This window comes from Ranitomeya imitator, chromosome 1, assembly GCF_032444005.1.
Source record: "Ranitomeya imitator isolate aRanImi1 chromosome 1, aRanImi1.pri, whole genome shotgun sequence".
NCBI lineage: Eukaryota > Metazoa > Chordata > Amphibia > Anura > Dendrobatidae > Ranitomeya > Ranitomeya imitator.
In genome coordinates this window covers 1,068,777,335-1,068,804,719 of record NC_091282.1, presented here as the reverse complement: position 1 = coordinate 1,068,804,719, position 27,385 = coordinate 1,068,777,335, and the positions used below count along the sequence as shown (strand labels likewise).

At 39.5% G+C, this 27,385-nt stretch overlaps 1 protein-coding gene across 3 annotated transcripts in view; it reads right to left on the bottom strand.

Annotated features, from left to right (window-relative positions):
• Nucleotides 1-27,385, bottom strand: part of TLL1 (tolloid like 1) — a 227,100-nt gene that overhangs the window by 136,658 nt on the left and 63,057 nt on the right. For all 3 annotated transcript variants that reach the window (XM_069744191.1, XM_069744192.1, XM_069744190.1), the window contains one exon: nucleotides 5,626-5,736. In XM_069744191.1, coding sequence (XP_069600292.1) covers nucleotides 5,626-5,736 — 111 coding nt within the window. The remainder of the gene's footprint in view (nucleotides 1-5,625; nucleotides 5,737-27,385) is intronic.

The window sequence follows — 27,385 nt, the reverse complement described above, 5'->3', positions numbered from 1 at the left end:
GTGAGCTGCGGGTGGTGCTATGCAATCGTCAGAGTTTTGTACAAGACCATATAATGAGAAGAAAAATGATGCAGCACTCACCCTTGCGCTTCTTCCAAGTGTGCTCTTTATTCAGCAAAACATACTATGCATAGTATGAACCGGCATACGCAGTGATCTGTGAGGGAGCGGGAGTGAGGAGAGACCGGACGACGGCCGTTTCGCGCTACGGCGCTTCTACGGGTCCATGCTAAAAACAGGTGATGTCATTTCCTTTTTAAAGGTTTTTTTTTTTTTTTTTTGACTCACCTGATTCTATTAATTGCAATTGTGCAAGTTAAAAACAATGAGATCTCTTATTACAGAATGAACATTTACAAGTATATTACAAAATGAACATTTACAAATGTATTATAAGAACACCGCCATGTCAAGTTTGTCGTTAAGACCCCCTGGGCCCTGTGCGTTTGTTTGTAGGATCCATTTCGCTTCACGCTGCAGCAGTAGGCGGTCATTATTACTGCCGTTTTGTGAACATTTAACTATTTCCAAACCTGCAAACCGCAATTGATCTGGATCACTATTATGTGTCTCTGCCATATGTTCTACAAAACGCACGCGTCCCTTTCCTGTCCGAATTGAGTTATAATGCTCTCGTATTCGGACTGTGAGAGGTCTAATAGTCTTACCTATATAAAACCGTTGACACGGACAGAAAATTACGTAAACCAGAAATTTACTCTTGCAGGTTATGAAGTCTTTCACAAAATGCTCAATTATACCTATTTGCAAGGGGTTCTCAATTTTATGCAGATGGCATATGCTACAATTGCCGCATCTGTGGTTACCTTGCGGTATGGTTTTTGCTAACCAATTATTTGTTGGTGGTGATATTTTATTTTTTACAACAAGGTCTCCTATATTAATTGATCTTTTATATGAGAATAGAGGACATGTATCCGGGAGATTTCTAAAGTCCACGTCTTTCTGCAGCACATGCCAATTTTTTCGTATTGCTGTTTGTATATCTCTATCTAAAGGGCTATGTTTAAATGTAAATGTGAATCTGCGATTTTTATTTTGATATTCGTTTGCATCTTTTCTTTTTCCAATGTTTTTTCTTTTTTTGCCCTTTTCTAACAGCTGAACTTGAGATAATTTGGCTGCTCTAATTTCTGCTTGTTGGAGAACATCTGTTGGATATCCTCTGTTTGAAAGGCGTGTTTTTAATTCTTCTACCTGAGTTTTATAATTTTCCTCATTATTGTTGATTTTACGTATTCTCACCATTTGACTATATGGAATACTGCGCTTCGTGTGATTCGGGTGGTCACTTTTAAAATGTAAAATGTTGTTCGTCGCTGTGCTTTTTCTGTGGACTTTCGTTACTATATTTTCATTTACAATTTCTATTTTTACATCTAGGAATTCCAATTCTTTTTTATTGAACACTGAAGTAAATTTCATGTTTTCTTTATTATTATTGTTCAGGAAAGTAACGAATTCGTTAAATTTAATTTCTTCGCCATCCCACACCATAAAAATATCGTCGGCAAATCTTAAAAAAAAGCCGTATGTGCCGAAGGTATGGGTTCTGGGGTCCGGTGACGTACCTCTCCTCAAAAGCTGCTAGAAACAGATTTGCGAAGACGCACGCGACCGGAGTACCCATCGCGGTACCAACTTTTTGCAGATACCATCTCTCCATGAACTTGAAAGCATTGTGTGATAAAACGAACTCCAGACTATCCAGCACAAAAGAAATAAAATTGGCGTCTTTATTTGTATTCATTAGAATGTGATGGACTGCATCCAAGCCTTTTTGTTGTGGGATTCTAGTGTAAAGGTTATGGCAGCCCCATAGCTGCCAATATATGGCAGCTATGGGGCAATAATGAACGGTGCAGAGCACTATATGGCAGCTATGGGGCAATAATGAACGGCGCAGAGCACTATATGGCACAGCTATGGGGCAATAATGAACGGCGCAGAGCACTATATGGCACATCTATGGGGCAATAATGAACGGTGCACAGCACTATATGGCACATCTATGGGGCAATAATGAACGGTGCAGAGCACTATATGGCACAGCTTTATATGGCACATCTATGGGGCAATAATGAACGGTATGGAGCATCTATTTTTATTTTTGAAATTCACCGGTAGCTGCTGCATTTCCTACCCTAGGCTTATACTCAAGTCAATAAGTTTTCCCAGTTTTTTGTGGCAAAATTAGGGGGGGGTCGGCTTATACTCGGGTCGGCTTATACTCGAGTATATACGGTATTAACTACCGTATTTTGTGTGACATGAGTCTCTGATTTCAGGGCAGAAAAATTTAAAACTGCTACATTTTCAAAGTTTTTGCCAAATTTTCTTTTTTTTCCACAAATAAATGCAAGTCATATTGAATAAATTTCACCACTATCATGAAGTACAACATGTCACGTAAAAACGATCTTAGAATCAGTTTGATGCAGTGAAGCGTTCCAGAGTTATTACCTCAAAGTGACAGTGGTCAGAATTGTAAAATTTGGCCTGGTCAGGAAGGTGAAAACAGGGTTGGAGTTGACCCAAGATAAAATCATGTTTTATCTCAGTTTTATTTCTTAAAAAGGATTTGATTGGACACATTATTTAACAAAAATGTCAACAATTTTTTACAATGACATAACTGGGAGAAATAACAGAAATATGCAAACCAAAATGAAGTCTGAGAATTATGACCAGTATGTTGGGAATGAGAAGATAATTGTTTTTAAAACAAAATTTGGAAAAATGAAGCATAAGTCTATGTATCACGATCTGGATTCTTTTCAAGCCTGCTAGTAATTTCTATACTTCCCAGCCAGGGAATGGAGGAAGAAAAATGTGGGATCCCTAACATAATTCACATTACTCAGTCTGTTAGCAGTACAAAATAGCTGGCATATTTCAGAATGTGTAGTGTGCCTGGTAGGTGTTTACTTTACATACATGCTAAAATAATATTTCAGATGTGTTATTTTTGTTAACAAATTACAAACGCATCACAAATCTTAAAATATTCTACTAGTTTTTAGCCAATTCGAAAAAGGCAATCAGCTTAGCATTTTTTCAAAATAAAGTATGGAAAGAATTTTCAGTATAAAAAAGACAGAATATAGGTTATTTGTTCTAGATCGATTTCATAACAAATGTAGTTTTCCTTATAGTCTCAATGCTTTGCCACTAGAAATTCAGATTAAATATCTGACAAGGCATTTTCGTGTATAATTCCTGTATATTCACGATATATTTAAACAAATCTGTCTCCAAATTCCACAATCAAAACTATATATATTAACGAATAAACATGTTAGACGTGATGAGATTAAAGAGCTTACCCTTGATAATCCGTGACAGAACAACTGTACAAACCCTTTAAAAAAATAAATTTTTCTGGAGAATATTGAAAGAGGTATTTTATCATTCCAGCTCATTTTTAATTTCAGAATTATATAGCCATTCTTGTATGGATTTTTAAATAATTACACCAGCCCTATCAGGTTCTCAAGGCTTTACTTCAGGACTGAAAGTCTGTTTAGCATTGTTGTTTAGTATGTAATCTTTCTACACTGATTTACCTATAAAACTGCACACGCAACCAATCACAGTGCAGTATTCATTTTACCAAATACATTTTAGGAAACTAAAGCTGAGCTCTGATTGGTTGTTTTTTTTTTTTTACAGTTTAATGAGAATGGTGACCCAAATTTATTGTTCTTTTTCCAAAGATTTATTTTTATTATTATAGGGACGAGAGGGACTGTGATAGGGGGGGAGGGTGAGGGAGGGAGAGGGGGAGGGGTGGGGAGGGGGGAGGGGGGTTGGAGAGGAGAGGGGGGGAGGATCATTTAACAAGAACTTGTAGCAATTACAATATAACAAAAGGAACGTTCATTGTAATACAACTTATTGTAGACAATTTTTGCAAATTAATCAAATTATTCAAATTATATTATTCATAGGACTTTGAATTGATTGCAAGCCATTTAAGGCCAATCATATGAGGACAGCATTTAATCCAAAGCATTTGACACTAATCTTTTAATTAATGGGTAGTGTATGGAATTAAGAATTGGGAATTAAGAATTAAGTAATATTAAGCCTATATGTTAGAGGCGAATAGATCAAGTGATGGGAGGCGGAAAGGCCTTGTCCCATTTGTTCCACTTCTTGCAGAATTTTCCAAACTGGTTGTTGATCAGAGCGAATTTCAGTTCGTGGGATCTATGTTGCTGGAATAATTGTAAAATAATTTCCGGATTGGGTAGTGTTTTATTCTTCCAGTGGCGAGTAATGATGTTTTTTGCTACAAGGCATAGATGAATGAGTAGAGGTTGGAGTGTTGAGTCCAATTCATCCAAGTTAATAGATAGGAGGGCCATTTGGGTGGTAAGGGTAAAGACTTTGTTGGAGAGTGTTAAAGGTAGTGGAAATCAGAGACCAAAGATTTTTGACTTTAGGGCATTGCCAAAGCATGTGAATTAGGTCTCCCTTGAAACCGCAATCTCTCCAGCAGAGTGGGGACGTTGAGGGTCCGAAGTGAGCCAATTTTGCCGGGGTGAGGTACCATCTGCTAATTGTTTTAAAGTGTGTCTCTTGGAGTGGAAATGAAATTGTGGCGTTATAGGTTGTTGAGAGAGCATCTTCCCAATTTTCTGGGGAGAAGGTAGAGTTCAGAGTTTTTTCCCAGGTTAACATGTAGGGGGATTTTAGCATGATTTCGAAATTGTTGAAGGAGTCGTAAAGGAAGCCATGGCTCCAGAAAATTTTGTGGTGGGGATTGTACCAAATTTATTGTTCTGGGTAGATAATCAGCATCTGATAATTCCATATTTTTGTTAAAAGTTTATAGAATCACTTTAGAATAATCAAGCTGGACTGATGGACAGTGCTGCCGGGCAGCACAGTATCAGACTATAGTTAGTCCAGAAGGGTATCCAGTAGTGATGAGCGAAAGTGCTCGGATAATGTGTTTTCCGAGCACGCTCGTGTGCTAATAAAGTATCTTTAGAGTGCTCGAATACTATGTCAAGTCCCCGCTTCTGCATGTCTTGCAGCTGTTCGACAGCCCCAACACATGCAGGGATTACCTGTTTGTTAGGCATACCGGTTTGTTAGGCAATCCCTGCATGTGTTGCAGGTGTTGAACAGCAGCGAGACATGCAGGTGCGGGGACTCGAACATAGTATTCGAGCACACTGAAGATACTCTATTAGCACAAAGAATGCTCGGATAACACATTATCTGAGAATGCTCATTCATCACTATTATCCAGCAATTCCAGACATCAACAAAACTGAAATTTTCCAAAAAGAAACCTATTAGGTCATATGGAGAACATATAACACATGCATTTTATTTTGAAGCAATTATCTTTGATTTGGCAGATTACTCAGAACTGAATCTAATCAACTGCTTTTCTGCTACCCTTGAAAATGCATCAAAGTTTCAGATAAATAAACTCATCAAAAATAAAATGCTTAAAATTCATGATGAATAAGTCATAATTTACCAAAAGAGGCAACTGCAGGAGCAATCTGTGCAAGTAGCAAAAAACGTGACTCAGAAGAAATTAAATCAGAAAATCGGATATGGACAAACAAGAAGTTCTCTTACCGGTGGTGTGTCCCATGTGTTCATTTGAATGCTGAGTGAGGTCAATGGTTCGGTCTATTTTAAACATTTTTAAATCTTCTTTATCCAAGGCAATGTCTCCCCAAAAGACTTCTAAAAGAAAAATATATATATACGTCAGTAATTATATGACAACATTCCAATGTGTTAAGTAAGATAAGCTATTATTGGGTTTACACTGCCATAGTCGTATCCTATGTACAGACATTGCCATTCATGAATACACAACAGACATTCTTGGGATTCTTAGACAATGTTCACATGGTTGAAAAACTAATTAAAAGTTCCCAAAGAACATGCACATCATTTAAAATGAGATGTGTAAAATTGTTCTTATACAAATGAACTTGTGAGGCGCCATAAGTCCTATTGTACTAGAGAAAAAAAAAAAAACACAAAAAGTAGACATAATAAAATCAAAAGGGATAAATCACAATGTGCACAGCTGTATCTTCATCTTTAACAACTATATTACTACTGGATGCTATTTACCTCTTATGGATCTTACCAGTCATGCTAATCTTAACAGGTTTCCTCCGATGAACCATATATAGTGTCATGGTAAGATTAATAGAAAAGGGTTAAATGAAACATGGAACTCCACAAACTTGTCCCTATCATTCATAACAGGGGGAGGAAAGGTACTTAAACCAGTGAAAAAAAGCCTTATTCCTTATTGTAAGCCAATGCAAAGCAGTACACAGATACCCTAACAGGATCAGTTGGATGACATACTTAAAAGGGGTTTTCCACTTCCCGGAAGATGAACACTACAGAGATGAGCAAATATTTCAATATTCAGTTCGGATTACGATCGCCGTATTTTCAATATTCACCAAACATTGCAGAATGCCATTATAGTCAATGGGAATACAGATGATATGTTCAGAAAAAAATCCTCAGACATAAATTTGGCACCAATATGGTACAAATATGGCATGAATATGGCAAATTCGGCAAAAATCGTTTTCCAAATATATTCGCTCATCTCTACTCAACACTTGAAAAAAAAAAAAGAGCAGGTTCTCACCTTTCCTGGTTCCAGTGTTTGATTCCCACTACTGAACAGATTTTTGGCTGCAGCTGTGAAGTCACGTCGACCACACACACATCACTGAATTAGCCAACCAGTCACTGAGCTCTGCAGGTGTGCTGAAGTAGAGGGCATGACCAACAAATATCAGGGCTTTGCCACGGAGTTGATGTGTTCTGTCAACTTGATGTCATCATTGCAATCAAAACACTAAGACCCAAGCAGCAGCGAGAAGCTAGGGCTGTACCCGGGAAAGGTGAATAACTGGTGGTTGTTATTTTAAAGCATATATTGGCCACTTTCCTAAAAGTGGAACCATAAGGGTACCGTCACACTATACCATTTCGATCGCTACGACGGTACGATTCGTGACGTTCCAGCGATATCGTTACGATATCGCGGTGTCTGACACGCAGCAGCGATCAGGGATCCTGCTGAGAATCGTACGTCGTAGCAGATCGTTTAGAACTTTCTTTCATCGCTGGATCTCCAGCTGTCATCGCTAGATCGGTGTGTGTGACACTGATCTAGCGATCTAGCGATGCGATCCAGCGATGCGTTCGCTTGTAACCAGGGTAAACATCGGGTAACTAAGCGCAGGACCGCGCTTAGTAACCCGATGTTTACCCTGGTTACAAGCGTAAAACTAAAAAAAAAAAAAAACAGCACATACTTACATTCTGGTGTCCGTCAGGTCCCTTGCCGTCTGCTTCCCGCACTGTGAGTGCCGGCCGTAAAGTGAAAGTGAAAGCACAGCCGCTGTGCTCTGCTTTCACTTTACGGCCGGCAGTCACAGTGCGGGAAGCAGACGGCAAGGGACCTGACGGACACCAGAATGTAAGTATGTGCTGTTTGTTTTTTTTAGTTTTACGCTTGTAACCAGGGTAAACATCGGGTTACTAAGCGCGGTCCTGCGCTTAGTTACCCGATGTTTACCCTGGTTACCCAGGGACCTCGGCATCGGTGGTCGCTGGAGAGCTGTCTGTGTGACAGCTCCCCAGCGACCACACTATGATTTACCTACGATCACGGCCAGGTCATATCGCTGGTCGTGATCGTAGGTAAATCGTATAGTGTGACGGTACAATAAGGCCTCCATACACAATAGATTAACATCCAATTCCCCTGATATTAATGAACTCAGCTGACAGCTTAATGTGTATGGGGCCCCTGACAGATGATTGTCAGGAGGAAGATCCGGCATTTTGAACAAGCAGTTGGCAGATTGAGTTGGCAACCACTTTTATATGTATAATATGAACAAAAGCTGTAACACAAATGTGAATATAGCCTTAGAATGACAACTCTTATCTGGTCAAAGGGTGGCGATATTATTTTGCCATCTTCCGGCAAGATGGCATGCCACCAAAGGCAGGTTTAGCATAGTGCTTCTACAGACCCCCTATTCAAGATGTTATAGCCATGATGAGGTTTTAATTTATACATAATAACAAACCATTTTACATTGTCCACAACTGAGAAAATATTTAATTACGTCAACCGTAGAAACATTTTGATGGAAAATTCCCCATAGAAAGCAAAAACAAAGGTTAATAAATTCTTGTCCAAACCACTTGCACTAATTTCTGTTTTGGCTGTGTGCTCAATCAAGTATTTACTGGGAGGTAATAAACGCACCATGCATTTGCAGAGTACAATTGATTTTAGAGCCTTGCTACAACACTCTTAAATTAAAATCACGATGATGATTTATTGCACTACAGTCTTAAAAATGCTCACCAACAGTCGGTCAATAGTTCTGTCAATAATAGATTCTTTAAAATGCTATAGGCTGCATTTTCACATTGTAATCTGTCTGGTAATTACTGCTGTAAACTTCTTGCTAAGTTGACTATATCTACTTACTAACACCTGCAGCTGACTGCATTATAACGCAACTGAAATACACTTGGGTTACAGGTTTTTTTTTAATTAACTTTCACCATAAAAGAGTTTTGCCAGAAAGAACTACAGCAAAGTCAAAGTGAAATTTAAAAGACTTGTCAAGGTAAATTTAGCTGAAGATATATTCCAGACATGGTGATTTTCCATTTTTGGGGCTTCTGTTTTTCCTCCCTTTCATCCAAAAACTACAACTTTTTATTTTATCATCGACATGACTGTATGAAGCCTGTTTTTGTTGAGGGGCGAATTGTATTTTTGAATTATACCCTACAATTTACCATTCTATCTATTATAAAATGGGAAAATAACTCCAAGTGCAGTGATAATGTGAAAAAAAACACTATTGTGCCATTTGTTTTTTTTTAACTATGTTTTACATGATTTTCAATATCCGCACAATTATGTCGATAGCAAAACTTGGACAGTTTTGTGAAAACAAATTAAGAAATTCATTAAAAAAAGTTTTTCCTTCCATAGCCATGTTCTGAGACATGTGGCCCCTGACAAAGAACTGCGAAACATGCATTGAAGTGACAGATAGACAGAGAAATGCAGCCACAATGTAAGTAAGCATACAAGTTACACATTTACAATGAATAGAAAATTTGACCATGTTGAGATAACTGAAAACTTTATTGACAATGCTAATTACTAAGAGAGGCTAAAATCATGACCATAAAGGGGTGGTCCGACATACAAAGTAATTTTCATTCTAAGTCCCTATTTAATTCCATAATCTAAACTAATTTCCAATATACGGTACTTGATTAAAAAAAAAAAAAAGCAGTTGGTGTGTGGAAAGTTAGGAATTTTTTTTAAACTACTTACTGTTTTTTTTTTTTTTTTTTACGACCCTTCAGTTGAGAATTCCAGTGCATGCTAGGATGCTCAAACAAAGTGTCACCACTGCCACAGCCTCTGTCCCCTCCCAGAAGCAAAGTGTCATCAGTGATGATTGTTTCAGGGGCTGTGCTAGTTCCTGTGCACAATGAAAATGCACATTCTGATGCTTACTCAGATCAGCAGCAACGAGCAGGCACCAGAATGTGCTGTCAGTGTGTGTTGTACTATCCAGGATGCAAAGATCAGTGGCATCCCCTGTAAGTGACGTCACTTGCAGGGACAGCGCTGAACTCTGCACTTCGGGTACTCTTAGAACACACACTGAGAATGTGCTCTGCTGCCAGCTCGCTACTGCTGATCTGAGTCAAAGAAAAAAGGGCAAGCGGTCATTGTGCACAGAGACTAGTCAAGTCCCTGAAACAACATCACTGATGACAATTCATGTCAGGGAGGAGGCAGAGGCTGCAACCTGATGAGGCTTTGTTTGAGTTTCCCATCATGCACTGGGATTCTCAAATAAAGCGTCATAAAAAAGGAAGTAGTAAAAAAAAAAGTAAGTAGTAAATAAAAAAAAGAAAAGTAGTCAGATAGTGTAATTGGAGAAGGATTGCTTTAATTATGGCAATAAATAGAAATAGATAGGGATTCAGGATGAAGATTACTTTTTATGTTGGACCACCCCTGAAAGGTTATTACACTGATCCTCTGGTTTCCTGCCTGCTGGGAACAGCGTATGCTTCTGATTAGACTTCAGACCAGCAGCTGTAAGGTTGTGCCGCAGGCTCAACTGTGCGCTGTCCAGCAATCCAGCCAGCTTCAAAACAGTGCCTACAAGAGCTATGGAAAAGCACTCAACTCCTGGCCTAGAAGCCCGGCCACTGGTAGCCAGTTACCAGTGGTGGCTAGTTATCTAGTCAACAAACTAAACAAAACAATTTAAAATCCTACAATCTTGAGAGCAAAAAGATTTTTAACACCACTTTGCAAGTTTACCCATTCATCATGAGGAGTCAAACTCTTTCATCTAATGAGAAACTATAACTATTTATGCAGTTTATAAAATGGCAGTTACAATCTGTTAATCGTCAAATCCCACCACTGTCCTGGTTTGTTGTTATCGCCATAAACATCTGCTATAATATAACAATACTAGAATTTGCTCTGCTTTTGATTTAAGTCTCTGTATAATGTCAAAGTAATAATAAAGTAGTTGTATGTCATCTGTTTAAAAAAATAAACCATTAGGGTTTTTAAAAGTGGTCAAACCCAATTTTTATGATGCTTTATTCAATCATTTTGGTTCACGCGTCAACATAAAACTCCCTAAGAGGAAAATAAACTAAATGTGCCAAAAAGAAGTAACCGGTAATTCCTTAGATTATAATTTATTGCTTGGTTTGTCTACAGTTATCCAAAATGCACCACCTGTTAATATTTTTTTGCCAGTAATCATTTTGTAGATATGACCACAGACAGAAGGGAGACTTGCATTACACACCCTTTGTTCTTAAATCTGTGTCTTATTAGCTTCTCATACCAAAGTCTCCTTCGGGAGAGCAAATTGTTCCTTTCACTGGACTTACTAATATTCACTTTGAACATCTTCATATTGCTATTGCTGAGCTACGTGTATTCCAGAATCTTTATCAGCATCTGTTTCAGCATCAGATTTATGTCAAGATGGACTTGAGAACAAATGTTCCTTATACTCTCTTTTCACCTCTTCCATTTGCTACTCTCTTCTTCCCAGTTGAAGTAATGTGTGTAGAAAAAAAATAGACTAGATAAATAATGATTGTTTGATCATAGAAAAGTCTCTACAATTGTCATGCATAATTCTGGAACTTTACAACCATGATTTCTTGAAGTTAAGCTCAAAACCAATGAGTAAAAAATTTAAATAAGAATACTATATGAACAGCCAAACCTGATAATTTGGTGGGAATGTTCAACCATGCTAAGTGTATGTGATGTTTCCAGACTCACGACTAATATGACATCAGCAGAAATAACTTTTTCCCTCAAGAAAAACAGAAGCAGATTTTTACACCCCCCTCTCGACACTGAAAACACATACTCCCTCAGCCAACATAAGTATAGCCCAATAGGTAGAGATGGGCGAACCTGGACAGAAATGTTTGGCGTTCGTACCAGAAACTTACTATTCGGGCCTGAGCGCTTAACAGACTTTCTGCGTAAGTCCGGTGGAGGGAGATACCAAAGATTTGTTTTTCTTTTCTTAGCGGTTCGAGAATCCATTATTATTAATGAGCTTCGGGTTCTGGTAGGAAGTTTGGGTACTGTTCTGGTACCTGAACCCAAACTTCCACCGGTCCACCCATCCTTATAGCTATTGAAGATACACTGAAGCTTCTAGGAAGGAGTGCAAGCAATTCCAAAGTAAAGATTTGCTTGAATTTAAAGGGAACCTGCCACCCCCAAAATCGAGGGTGAGCTAAGCCCACCGGCATCAGGTGCTTATCTACAGCATAATGTAATGCTGTAGATAAGCCCCCGATGAATCCCAATACATGAAAAAAAATAGGTTAAATTATACTCACCTGGGCGGGCGCCGGGAAAGGTCAGAGAGGCCCGATGCCTGCGCACTGCAGTACTTTGTTCTGCCCTCAACAGGGCAGACAAAGTACGCCTGCGCTGGAGCCGCAGCGTGAAGACCAGAAGAGGACGTCATCTGATGAAGATGGGAGGCGCCGGACCGGATCACGACACCCATCGGACCGGACCGCAGCAGGGACCGCCCCTGGGTGAGTATAATATAACCTCTTTTGCTTATCTTTTAGGATACATCGGAGCTTATCAACAGCATTACAGAATGCTGTAGATAAGCCCCTGATGCTGGTGGGCTTAGCTCACCCTCGATTTTGGGGGTGACAGGTTACGGTTAATGCAGTGCATAAATCCATATACCCAGGGATTAGCTTGTGTGGCTTAAGCATACCTCAATTAAGCCAAATATAAGGACATCTCTCAAATGGTAGAATAATTTTCTCAACAAAAAAAAAAAAAAAAAGATTTGCAATCATTGGATCAATGGTAGCTTTCCAGAAATATTTCACATAAAATATGAAAAGAACACGCTATCTGCAAGCTGCTAAGCAGATGATAATAAATAATTACTCCTCTACACATTCAGCAAAACACGTTGAGAAGCTTTGTTACAATTTATAATATTTGAGAGAAGCAACTTGTCAAAAAAGAATTACGTGGGCCTATAAAGCTGTCAAGAGTATCAACGTTTTCAGGAGTCAGTTTCTCGTGCATATAGAGAATCTAACCAAGCTAACTTACAACTGGATGAGGATCGAAAACTCAGCGAGCAAAATGATCAGTTGGCATCAAATTCTTTATAAAAGCAATACTGCATTTTCTTCTGCCATTTTAGCCTTCTTTTTACCTTGGTTACGGTATATTTGGCAAGCCTTGTCCATTACGCAGTGTGATGGTAATTTTAACACTTCAGTGTTACTTATGTAACATTTGCTCAAGACTATTGTGCATCTCTATTACAGCATTTTGTAAACTTTTTTGTTAACCTTGCAGTTTCTCATATTTCGTAAACTTGAAAGGGAACCTGTCACCCCCCTGGCATTTTTAACTAAAAGAACCACCATGTGCAGCACTAATGCTGCATTCTGTCAAGGTGGCTCTTTTATTTGAGGTCCCTGCCAACACTGAAATATTTGTTTTTATAATTTGCCCGCCATACCTGTAGTCTGTCCGGGGGCATGACATTTCCCCCCGGACACAAACGCCTCCCAGCCATCACTTATTTCCTCTGTGCGCCGCCTCTACATTCATTTACGTCCCCGGCGCCTGCGCTGTAAGGTTTTTTTTCGGGCATGCGCAGTTTGTGCTGCCCTTCGACTCCCATCACATGATGGGAACTTCTAGTGCAGGTGCCGGGGACGGTAATGAAGGCACAGGAGGTGGCACCTAACGCACAGAGGAATCAGTGATGGCTGGGAGGTGTTTGTGTCCGGGAGGGGGGGGGGGGAAAGACACAGGGGCGTGAAAACATGCTGAGTGGGACAACAAGTTTAATGAAACACGCCCTATCAACTAGTCAATAGGTTAATTTGATTTTTAAAAATAGGACCTTAGAAATACTTTTGTTAAAGAAACGTTAATATGTCAGACGCTACAAAGGGCTTATTAGGAAGGGTATTTATAAAGGAATAAAGAAATACTGGTGGTTTGGAGGGCATGGGAGACCCGTCAGGTTCCCTTTAAGCTACACGGATATTTAATTAGTTATAAAGTATTATTAATTCATGCAACTATAGTATAAAAAATGGCTAAAAAAAATGCTCAAAAAAAATAAAAGAGCTATATAATCAAAGTAACCATATCTTTAGCAATAATGATCTACTACAGATCATAGATTCAGTATTTATATAGCTCCTTGAAAGTTATGCTTTCATTCTCCACATCGGAAAAATACCCAATAAAAGGAAACCTTAATTAAGTCCTTTTTTCATAGGAGTGTTTGTTATTTCTGCTGCATTTTGCTTATCCTGCAGAAAAGTAACAAGACACTTTGTAGACTGCAGCAATTCAGAGTCAATACATTTGTAAATGAGAAATGGAAGGTGAACAGCTCTATTTTAGAATTGCTTGATCTTTTAAAATAACTTACTAGCTGGCGTTTTCACTGTTCACCTCCTAGGCCCCCCCTCCTTGGACCTCACTACGCTCGAAGGCCGCAATGAGCTGCGGAGCTCGAATGTGCTCAGCACATTCCCAAGACCTGTCCTCTGGGCCATAACCCTTCCAGGCCACCAAATAAAATTTATTGGCACGTACCACCTTGCACCCCAAAATAGCGTTCACCTCGTAATCATCTGTAGACAAACGCAATGTCCCGGCAGATGACTCGGAGAACCGGGACATGTATACGGGCTTCAAGAGGGACACATGAAAGGTGTCGGTGATACCTAGGCGTGGAGGAAGAGCCAGATGGTAGACCACAGAGTTATCCTGTTCGAGGACTTGATGGGACCCAAGTAGCGAGGTGCAAACTTAGTGGACTCAACACGCAGCCTGACGTTACGGGCAGAGAGCCACACTAAGTCACCAGGAGCAAAGGTCGGAGCGGGCGCAGATGAGCATTGGCGGAGGACGTTATTCTCTCCTTGGAGGCCCGAATGGCATCCTGAGTGCGGTCCCAAATGTCCCGTGCCTCCACAGCCCAGTCTGCCACCCTGGAGTCGGCGGAAGACACGGGAATGGGCATAAGGACACGAGGATGCTGGCCGTAAATAAGGAGGAATGGAGTCTGACCGGTGGAGTCGGCTACGGCGTTGTTAAGCGCAAACTCCGCCCATGGTAGCAAGGATGCCCAGTCATCCTGCCTGGCAGAAACAAAATGATGTAGATATGTGACCAGAGTCTGGTTGGCCATCTCTACCAACCCATTCATCTCGGGATGATATGCCGAGGAGAGATTCAACTCAATGCTGAGAAGACAAAGTTCTCTCCAGAATCGAGATGCAAACTGGGGACCCTGGTCACTGACAATTTTGTCCGGCATACCGAGTAGGCGAAAGATGTGTTTGATAAACAACGCTGCCAGCACCCGTGCAGGAGGTAGCCGTGGAAGAAGCAAGTGCACCATTTTGGAAAAATGGTTGGTGATCACCCAAGTAATGGTGCAGCTACGAGACTTGGGTAAGCTCACCACAAAATCCATTCCGACCACCTCCCAGGGCCTGTCCGCCACCGGCAGGGGGTAAAGCAACCCAGCTGGCCGTTGACAAGGAGACTTGTTCTTGGCGCAGGAGACACTCCCGAACATAGTCTGCGATGTCACGGGCCATATGCGGCCACCAGTATGTCTTTGCCAGTAGCTCAGATGTCCTTTTGGACCCAAAATGTCCACCCACACTGTACGAGTGAGCCCAAGAGAGAACCTCCGGATGCAGACTGGATGGTACAAAAGTCTTGCCTGGAGGCACAGACTAGCGAAACTGGGGCCACAGTTCTTAGACTCTCGGTAGGGACAATAAGCCGAAGCTCCTCTTCCTTCTCCTCAGATGATACAAAGGAGCGAGAGAAAGCGTCGGCACGAATGCTCTTCTCCCTGGAAAGGAAATGGAGGGTGAAATGGAACCAGGAGAAGAACAAGGACCATCTGGCCTGGTGAGAATTTAACCGCTGGGCTGTCTGTAGGTAAACCAAATTCTTGTGGTCTAAATACTTGGAAAGGAAAGCGAGCCCCCTCCAAAAGATGTCTCCACTCAGAGAAGGCCAACTTCATTGCTAGCAACACCCTATCCCAGATGGAATAATTCCTCTCCGCTGGTGTGAAGGTCTTGGAAAAGAAGAATCAAGGATGCTTCTGACCTTAAGCATCCTTTTGAAAGAGGACTGCTCCAGCACCAATGGAAGAGGCATCCACCTCCATTACAAAACGGCTTATCTACATCAGGGCGATGTAGGATGGGAGCACTAGCAAAATGGGACTTAATAGAAGTGAAGGCCTTGGAGACCTCAGACCACAATTTGGGATTCTCCCTTCTTGGTGAGGGCTACCAAGGGAGCTACCAAAGTTGAGAAATGAGGAATGAACTGGCGATAATAGTTAATGAACCCCAAAAAGCGCTGCACCGCTTTAAGAGAATGGGGTTCTTGCCAGTCCATCACACCCTGTAGTTTGGCAGGATCCATAACCAATCCCTGGGCGGAGATGATATAGCCCAGGAAAGGTAATGACTCTTGCTCAAACACATTTCTCCAACTTGGCGTAGAGGGAATTAGCTCGCAAGAGGTCGAAGACTTTGCAAATATCTCTCTGGTGGGAGTCAATATCTGGAGATTAGATGAGGATATCATCCAGATAGACTACGACCGAGGTGGAAAGCATATCCCGGAAGATATCGTTTACAAAGTCTTGGAAAACGGCTGGGGCATTACAGAGCCAAAGGGCATCACTAGATATTCATAGTGCCCATCCCTGGTGTTAAAAGCAGTCTTCCATTCGTCCCCCTCATAGATGCGAATCAGGTTGTAAGCACCCCACAGGTCTAGTTTAGTAAATACCCTTGCTCCCCAAAGCCTATCAAAGATCTCAGATATCATGGGCAGGGGATATTTATTCTTAACGGTGATGGCGTTAAGACCCTGTAGTCTATACATGGACGTAGTTCCCCATTCTTCTGCACGAAGTACCCAGCCCCTGCATGTGACACTGACTTCCTAAAGAATCCCCTTACCAAATTTTCCTGGATGTACTGTACCATTGCCTCCGTCTCCGATAGAGATAACGGATAGACTCGACCCCGGGGAGGCTCAGCACCAGGCAAGAGGTCTATAGGACAGTCATAGGGGCGGTGAGGCTGAAGGGTCTCCACAGCCCTTTTGGAGAACACGTCAGCATAGGGCCAATATTACTTGGGGAGAGAGGATAGATCTGCGGGTACCTCGGTAGTAGCAACCCGAACGCATTCCCTCTGACATCTACCCCCACAAGATTCACCCCATTCCAAAATTCTGCCTGTGGACCACTCAACATGAGGAGAGTGGTACCGTAGCTAGGGTATCCCTAATAGTACCTGAATTTCTACAGAAGTTTGGAGGTCGAAATCCGCTGTCAAAACAATGTATTCTGTCACTGGTGAATAAGCTGAAACGTACAGGAACATTACTGGATGGGCATGCTGGAGGAGTTCCGAAAATGACTGAGGAAACAATTAAAGATGCAAAACAGCGTCTTCTGGCATTTCCATTCAAATCGTTGCACAGACTTTTTCCTTTGGGGACATTTGAAAGGTCGTATGTACAGTAACATGCCACGAACATTACAGGCACTCCAAGACATCATACAGCGAGAAATTCAAGCTATGACAACAGACATCCTGTCATTAACAGTCATTAACATGGTACTGTGCGTGTGTCCTTGGATGCGATCCGTGCACATTTTAAAGACCTGCTTTAAAACATCAGTTTCTCATAAACCAAAGTATTTACAGTCCAAATATCAGTACGATAGATCATCTCTTTCAGAAGTCACAGCAAATTTTCCAGGTTAAGTAGCGAATCACCTTGTAGCTTAATATCTGCAATGGCCAAAGTAATTTTGGTTTATTAACCTGAAAATGAAGTAGAATGCAGAGGCAACTTCGTTAAGAAAATCAATGGCATGGTCATACATCATTAGGAAAAAGAAAAATCTAAAAATTATGTGACTAAATCCAGATGCTGAAAACCTCACGAAAAAGATTGTGAGTTAAGAATGTGATTTTTTTTTTTCAAAATGTAGTAGTATTTTGCCAGAGACAAAATTATCTAATGTGAACTGAAATTGCCTTTTTTCCCCATCTTGTTCAAAGCAGGTCTGTCAGTATTATTCCTTTTTACTGTCATCACAGGGTCACGTTTTTGTGAAATTACCTGTTCTTTTTATTTGTATAGTTTTTTGTACATACAGTACAGCCCACATGTTTGGACACACGTTCTCATTTAAAGATTTTTCTGTATTTTCATGACTATGAAAATTGTACAGTCACACTGAAGGCATCAAAACTATGAAAAAAAGCAGCTAAGTAAAGAAAAACGAGTGGCCATCATTACTTTAAGTAATGAAGGTCAGTCAGTCCGAAAAATTGGGAAAACTTTGAAAGTGTCCCCAAGTGCAGTGGCAAATACCATCTAGAGCTACAAAGAAACTGGCTCACATGAGGACCGCCCCAGAAAAGGAAAACCAAGAGTCACCTCTGCTTCTGAGGATAAGTTTATCCGAATCACCAGCGTCAGAAATCGCAGGTTAACAGCAGCTCAGATTAGAGACCAGGTCAATACCGCACAGAGTTCTAGCAGCAGACACATCTCTACAATAAATGTTAAGAGGAGACTTTGTGCAGCAGGCCTTCATGGTAAAATAACTGTTAGGAAACCACGGACAAGGACAGGAAACAAGCAGAAGAGGCTTGTTTGGGCTAAAGAACACAAGAAATGGACATTAGACCAGTGGAAATCTGTGCTTTGGTCTGATGAGTCCAAATTTGTGATCTTTGGTTCCAACCGTGTCTTTGTGCAACGCAGAAAAGGTGAACGGATTGACACTACATGCCTGGTTCCCACCGTGAAGCATGGAGGAGGAGTGATGGTGTGGGGGTGCTTTGCTGGTGACACTGTTGGGGATTTATTCAAAATCGAAGGCATACTGAACCAGCATGGCTACCACAGTATCTTGCAGCGGCATGCTATTCCATCCGGTTTGCGTTTAGTTGGACCATCATTTATTTTTCCACAGGACAATGACCTCAAACACACCTCCTGGCTGTGTAAGGGCTATTTGACCAAGAAGGAGAGGGATGGGGTGCTACGCCAGATGACCTGGCCTCCCCAGTCACCAGACCTGAACCCAATCGAGATGGTTTGGGGTGAGCTGGACCACAGAGTGAAAGCAAAAGGGCCAACAAGTGCTAAGCATCTCTCGGAACTCCTTCAAGATTGTTGGAAGACCATTCCCGGTGACTACCTCTTGAAGCTCATCAAGAGAATGCCAAGAGTGTGCAAAGCAGTCATCAAAGCAAAAGGTGGCTACTTTGAAGAACCTAGAATATAAGACATAATTTCAGTTGTTTCACACTTTTTGTTAAGTATATAATTCCACATGTGCCAATTCATAGTTTTGATGCCTTCAGTGTGAATGTACAATTTTCATAGTCATGAAAATACAGAAAAATCTTTAAATGAGGTGTGTCCAAACTTTTGGTCTGTACTGTATGTTTTATCATTTTCAATTCTCTTTATTTTATCTTTGTGTGGAAACTTCCTGAAGAAGAAGCCTTTGAGCTTTGAAACGCGTTGAATAAACCACCCGAACACCCTAACAGTATATCTGGATCTATTATTTGTCGCAGCAGCGCGGATGTAATCCACATTTCATTTATTATAACTATTTTACAGTGGAAATGAATAAAATAAAATAAAAATCCTTAAAGAGCTTCTTTCACAAATTTGAACATGTTAAAGCATGGAGCTGTAAAACAGTTTATATATTTTTTTTAAATTGCAGAGCTATTAGCATGTATAGTTTAGGTTATAATTTATGTAAAGAACAACTTGGCATTAGCCAAGATTTGTCTCAGGGATGTGTACTTCTGCTACATGACTTTGATGAAACATAAGCAACATGCAGGAGAAAAGAACACACCCTTTTCTCCTTACTGATCTCTGTAACTACTCTGTAGATATTCATCAGAGTTATGTATCATTACAAACCGTTCCAAATCTCATCTCAGTGATATCCTGCTCTCGCCCTCACTGACTGTCATGAAATGAAATCTGGAAGTGTTCGTAATAGTAGGTCACTCAGATAAGCTGTATCTCTACACTATAATTGCAGAGATCAATGAGGAGAGGATAGTGTGTTCTATTCTCCCCTGCATGACGCTGCCCGATTATTATTTGTCAGCCTCATGAGGGGAAAGAAGCACATAATTGATATTTGGATCTGGTGGTTACACTCAGTTGAACTATAAACATAAATGATATCTTAAAGTTTAGCAGTAACTGTCTATGAAATGGAAAGGAAAAATGTAATTTAAAAAAATAAAATAACCTGTTCTACTCAGCTTTGCAGCCACTATTCCATAATGTGGTTGATTTAATATGCTCAAACTGCTGAAAGGTCCACTTTATAATTGACATGTAACATTCTGCAGGTCAATATGAATATGGTGATAGCTTATACCCATTTTCTAACCCTTCTCCAAAAGCTTAATTTTACCTTCATGACCAGGCCAAATTTTACAATTCTGACCAGTGTCCCTTTATGTTGTAATAACGCTGGAATACTTCAACTGATCCCAGTGATCTGTTTTCTTGAGACATATTGTACTGCATGATGATGTTAAAATTTGTTCGATATTACTTGCACTGATTTGTGAAAAAATTGCAAATTCGGCACAAAAAAATGAAAAAAATCAGCAATTTTCACTTCTAATTCTTATGTCCTTAAAGGGACTCTGTCACCTGAATTTGGAGGGAACAATCTTCAGCCATGGAGGTGGGGTTTTCGGGTGTTTGATTCACCCTTTCCTTACCCGCTGGCTGCAATATTGGATTGAAGTTCATTCTCTGTCCTCCATAGTACACGCCTGCGCAAGGATTCCACATTTATATTTTTTTTGTGCTTTGTCACTTTTTCAAAATATAAACTATTTTATAAGAAAAATAATTATTCTAACATCTCTTTGCAGCAGAAATGTTTTTGCATGGAATTTGACATGTGCAGATTTTGAAATCTGCACCATAGGTAAATTTCCTTCTGGACAAAAACGGAGAAAAACAGAAGACTTGTTGTAGGTTTTCTCAACGGAACTCAATATGGAAGAAATCCACATTCAAATCCTAGTGTTGCCGATTTTTCTGCAGCTTACCAGTGGATGTATAATAAAACTGAAGGTGTAAATGGTCATAAAAATATATACATTCTCCTTCCATTCCTGGGATGTAATTTCCTCTCCCCCTACCCATGTTTGTTTACAATCTTCCAGCAAAGACATGTCAAGATTTTACTCCTGCACCCGTCACATCATCAATGCAACTGCGTATCAAGGGATTGGGAATGTGAGACTACTGCTTTTTACTTTACATAAAACGCTTTAAGAAACAGCAAAAGGGAAATACGCAGATTTGCAATTGTAGTTTTCCTGCATAAATTGTATAAAGCAAGTGAGTTACATGTAAGATTACCATGAAGTATGAAACTGACCATAAACCCTTTATCTCAAAATAAGAAGATGCTAAAACTTCATGCAGGATTGCGCTAAATACATCTTTCAAATTTCATTTGCACATATTCTTTCAATTTCACATATCGCTTTGCCAGATAGTTATACAAAAAGAATTACTGCATAAAGAGCTTTAGAATTTTTCAACCACTTGGCATCTTTTGACGTGTAAGCGTGTCTGAAGGTGGCTTAGACAACCTGTGGTTTTCCAGCTGTTCCTGGCAAGCTGTAGCTTTATGTGCTTTCAGTAATGTAGAATATGAATGTAAAAGCCTAATGCTCATGTACAAACTGAGATCAGCCAACTTGCTTTGACAGACATTGCATGTTATTAGGGTGGGCAGGGTTGTTTTCATGGGGTCAACTATCTGGAAACATGTGGCTTCAACTCATCACATTTCATGGCTTTACAGAAGTAGAAGTAGAGGTCACAATCCTTTGTTCTCTATATCCAATTGGCTTCAAATCACATGTGAACCTTAGATAAAATGTATAAAAATCCACCCCTATTATTTCAGCACAAGATATCACAGGCACTCCAGTACGGTCTCCAAAGCTGATAATGTTTGCTTCATCATGAATAGCAAGTTGTAAACCAGAGCACCACAATGATGAATTAACATCAGCCATTTGCATTGTATTTACTTCTAAGAGCATTAAAGTCAGCAAACACATTAGAAAATTCCTTCATCAGATTGAGATAAGGAAGACCCCCTAACAAGTCCATATGTAAAATAAAGCATTCACTAATGAAGAATTAACAGCAATTAGCAAAAGGAATAATCTATTCAAAGATCATCTGCCTCATATTACAGTGCATGAGAAATCAATTACACACTGCACTAATTGAACAGAGCTCCAAGAGTTGCAGTAGCTTCTATTTTAAATGTCAAGTGCCACTTGGTGTTTAATTGCAATGACAAGGCACTCAGCTACGATAACCGTTATCAGTCATCAGATGTTATGCCACGAGTTAGCATTTCAGCATCTGCTGGGACTGGAATCTTGCAGATTTAGCCATTTTAAAGATTTCTGATAGAACAGTTTTAACATTTTTAACAATACAGTTTTAGCTTCCGTAAATTCAAATTCCTCCTGGTGTACCTATAGTTTTATAGTCATTAGATAAAAAAAATAAAAAAATAAGAATGTCCATTGGACCTTGAACAGTGAGTCCGCAAGATATAGACATTGACTTGTGAACATAGTTATTGGTTTATGGTAATAATTTTACCTAACAATCAGGGAGTCGGTAAGCCAAAACTCCAACTGACTCCTCAATTTCCATGACTCCGACTCCACAGCACTGGTAGGAGGCATGTGCATAATGCAGCAAAGACAGATTCAACTCAACTAAAAGCCAAGATCCGAAAATCAGTAATAGAATAGAATAGATATTTAAAGGACATTTCATAACTTTCCAAACTTTTTGTGAAAAATATTCAGCACATACTGCATTGAACTACTGTACCTAATTTATTATATATTTTAGGAGCCGCAGTTGTTCCATTTTGTACTGACGCCACCAAAATGAACATCAACTCCGACTCCACATTACTGCTAACAATATGTAGTATGGAATATCAAAATACAACCATCATTTATAATATATACAATTCGGAGAGGGTTACAGCAGTGCCATCGACTACCCGGAATTAGAGGGAACTGCGGACAAAACTTTAATTAGAATGGAACCATTCTATGGTGTGTGGTGAAGAATCTTTCTGTACAAAGGCAAAGCCATGAAGGATATTTTAGTGCTGTGGCCCATCAGTTCTCAGAATCGATGGAGGACTCAGATGTCAGATTCTGACTGATCATTTTCTAAGGGTATATCCCAAGTCTAGCAAAAATGGAATACCCTTTTAAGACAGGTGACCAATGTTTAATTATATAGAAAATGTAAAAAAATATTCTCTAAAATTAGGTAAGGGTAAACATAGTTTTGTTTTGGGGGGTTATTATGGCCAAGGACATATTACACCATCCCAACATTATTCTTGTTTCCATTTTTTGTAATTCAGGCTTGGTGGTTATGTGGCAGAATATTTGGAAGTCAAGCTTTAGAATCTGCACTAGAAACATGGCTTCCAATGTGTATTTCAGATTTCGCTCTCTTTAAATGGTATCAATTGGACTGGAAACTACTCTGCTCTTGTCTTAAAAATGCATTGTAAATCTAAAAGAAAAGAGACCAGCACCAAAGAGAATAGAGCTAAGTTTGTTAAAATATATTATTGAAAAATTCACACTACTTAACCTATAGCTGAAGTGTAACTAAGCAAATTCAATATAATAATGAATTTTCAAAGCCAAAAATAATAGCTTCACAAATTAATTCAAGTTAATAAATTCCTGCCAGCCACCAAGTAATGAGACGCAACTGATTGTTGGCCGTGCTATCTGGCAAAAGGGAAATGTTGCTGTCCAGCAGTTAGCAATTAACACATTTTCAGCTGCATTCGTTTAATTGGAAGCAATGCATGATATTATTCCTAGGTTAGGTCGCATTTATACTTGTTGAACACCACTTTAATGGACTTCCAGAAGCTTTTCCAAGATCTCCCCAAACTATACATTGAAAATAAATGAGAAGCTATTGTCCCTTGGAATGCTGTGGATGGTTATGGTCTTCTTGTGAATGCCATGGAGCGAACAAATTCTGTAGAGATGAATGCAGGTCTCTGGCCAACCATGATGTGATTAGTCGCTTCAAAGCGTATAGAATGAGGTTAAATCATTTTACACAAAAGTCAGTCCTCCTACAAGAGAAACTATTGTATGCAGCACAATGCAATTTTACAATGTGAGCAGCAGAGAGTCTGGAGAAAACGATCAACCATTAAATGGACAAAAACTGCACAGTCAGCATGCAGAAGCTCAGATAAATGTAAGCGCTCGACATCTGTAAGAATTAAATTAAAATATGAAAATAGTAAATGGTCATTACAGTTGTCATTAAAGACATTAGGTCTAAATTCATTCAAGCATTTGGATGTGGGGTTTTTTTACAATTATTTTGGCTGTTTTTAGCCCATTTTTGATTTGGGCTGAATTCTTTTAAATTTGCACCTTTTCTTGAAGTCAATTTTACATGTGTTCATTCTTGTATTACTACCATCGTTATCATTATGTTTGCCAAAGTTGCTGTGATTTTGTTTTCCAAATGCAGGCCATTCAATATTTGGGTACAATTGTATTCCATTTCCCCCAGAGACATCCAAGCAGCACGTACACTTTTGTTTTCCTTCAAAGCGACACTAAATTTGTAAAAAAAATAAATAAAGAGCATTTTTTGCGCCAAATTCATGAACCTTGTGTGCTATTTTGAAGAATTTGTCGCAAGAACATAAATTATGTAGACAAAAAAGAAAGGCAACTTGAAAAAGTACAAATGATAAGTTGGGTCCATTGTTTTACATACTCTCATACAGCTTGTAAAAATATCATGGTATACTGGGAAAGTTTACATCATTACTTATTATTCCTATAAGAACACTGAAAGTACCTTTATCCAGGATAGGTATTAACTAGAGATTAGCGGATCAATTAGTGGGATTCCAGTCTAGCATCCAGGTCAGTGGTACCTGGCACCTAGATGGTAGGCCCACAAATCTCTTACATTCTGACATCCTCGATGCCGCTTTTGATTGCAAAAATGATGTCGCGCCAGCCCTGGTAAATCTCCTGGCACCAGAAGAACAGTGATTTGTGGGCCTCCAGACTACCATTGACCTGTACGCTGGAATGGAGTCCCGTAGATCGATCCACTCATCTCTAGCATGAACTATTCAAATCCCAACTAATCATTAAAATTTAGGACCAGAAAACAGTGCTCTGTTATCTCCACTGCTCCCATAGACTTTTATTGGGGCAGAAGTGCTAATACGTGACCAATGCTTCATTCAAACATAGGTTTGGGACAGCCAGCGATTAAAAAGAAGTTAATCTTGCTGAGGGCAATAACTGGATATCATAGTTCAACTTCATTAAAAGGGATTAGGAAACAAAGCTTGTTCGAATTACTTCTTATGAAGTCTATATACCGTAACAGGTCTACTGCTAGGGACACACCTCAATGAGTCAGAACTAAGGACAAATCTATGAGAGCAGCTCCCACATTGGTGAGCTTGAGTTGTTTTTTTTAACACTACTGTAAGGAAATTGTTGAATTGTTAAGGCTTCCTTCGGGAATATCACCCCAAGGGTGCGTGAAGCAAGACCAATGGCAATCAGCTATTTGTTGTGGAAGTCACATTGTGCGAGTCACATTATAAAAAGGGTTATCTTCATAACCAAAACCTCTTCATCAGGCACAAACATTTTCCCTTTTTTCTTTTTACATTTCATTGCAAAAACTTTGAAGAATGATTTTTTTTTTATCTAGACTACTAAACTATCTTTTTATACATACATATAATTATATATATATATATATATATATATATATATATATATATATATATATATATATATATATATATATACATACATATACACATACATACATATACATACATATACACACACTACATTTCTACATTAGCTACTAAAAGAAAAGATCTGATCTAGATGAGATTTTGTAATACACAGGATAGGAAAGGATATATAACAGAATAAACAATTACAATCTAAATGCTTCACTGTTTGGAGATGCTAAGATTTTAAAAGGAATCCCCACACTTGATTGAAGCTGCCCAAACCATGAGCATGGTTGCCACTGGCATTTCAGAGAAAACAGACTATATAGATCCAGCCAAGGACTATAGGTGGAGACTAGACTAGTTTGGCTCTGCCCCTGGGCGGCTGTTCCCAACACAGCTCTAGGTGATTGATAAGTATGGCCCATAGCGAAAGGCCTGTCAATCACATCCAGTGGTGCCGATAGAAGCCACCAGGGGCGCCGATAGAAGCCACCAGGGGCGCCGATAGAAGCCACCAGGGGCGCCGATAGAAGCCACCAGGGGCTAGCATCAGATTAGTCTGGCTCTAATTTATGCTGCCGTGGTTTAGGCAGCATGACTCAGGTAGCTTGTTCCCTTTAAAAACATTGTAGAGCTGCAAATATGGAGCTTGGAAACAAGTGCAAAACCTTGTTGGCTCCATTCTATAGTGCTGTAGGCATTCCTCATATATGGAATCATATTGCAGTTTCCCACCCTACAAACAATGCCTTCATGGGAAAATTTCTTCAAACTAAAAGCATTTTATTGAACATTTCATTTAAATTTATACTACAAAAACGCCTTATGCCTCCAAATTAAATCAGAAACACACAAAGGTTTAGATTTCACAACTGGGAAAGGAAAAGGATTGGAATAATTCAGGTATAGCCAATCTCATGTGCACAAATTACTAATCTATAACCACATTGTACCTGTCAAATAGCATTTATAATGCTGCCGCCTTCTTATGTGGCAGCAGGGCTTTTAGGCCCCTGTACACACCAGGGTGCATTATCACTTCTCTTCCATTTACCGCTAGTCCCGTTAGGATCAACTAACATATCTAATGACTACAGAGATAAATGTGTTGTTACCTATTACCAAAAATTCAGGAAAAATATTTGAAATCATTTACTACATGAATATAAGGAATACAATACAGATAGGTCCCAGTGTGAAGCAGAATGATTTTTTTCACCATTATTGTATCATCTTTTTCTTTGTGTGTAATGTAAAATATAATCTTCAGATTTGAGTTACACTGATTAACCACAATTATTTGCTATCCGCCATTTCTATTTGAAACTTAAGAAAATCTCTTTGAAGGAAGCATGAATGAGCAAGAGTGTGTGACATTTCCAGCTAAGAGGCAGGATGCAGCCTACCAGGAAGAGATAACCAAGTCAGTGGTGACTGCATTCAAAAAATGTAAGCAAGTTTGGCAACGTATAATACTGTACTGCTGTCGGGAAACTAGATAACAAAAGGTTGGCAATGTGCATTCTGCTCTTTAATAGTCAAGATGATATTAGATAAGTGCAAAGCCAATAATTCACATCATGTCTTCCTTACAATAACATGCACAGGAATACCTGGCAGCATTAAATTTTCATGGTATTTATCTTGGAGCCATTCTCACACCGAGCATTTGTACAGTAGATAAAAGCGCATGACATTTGTCATTATTATAAAGATGAAGACACAAAAGAGAATAGTAAAACCAAAAACACTCAGTTTGAAAAAATGTTGCAGTAATC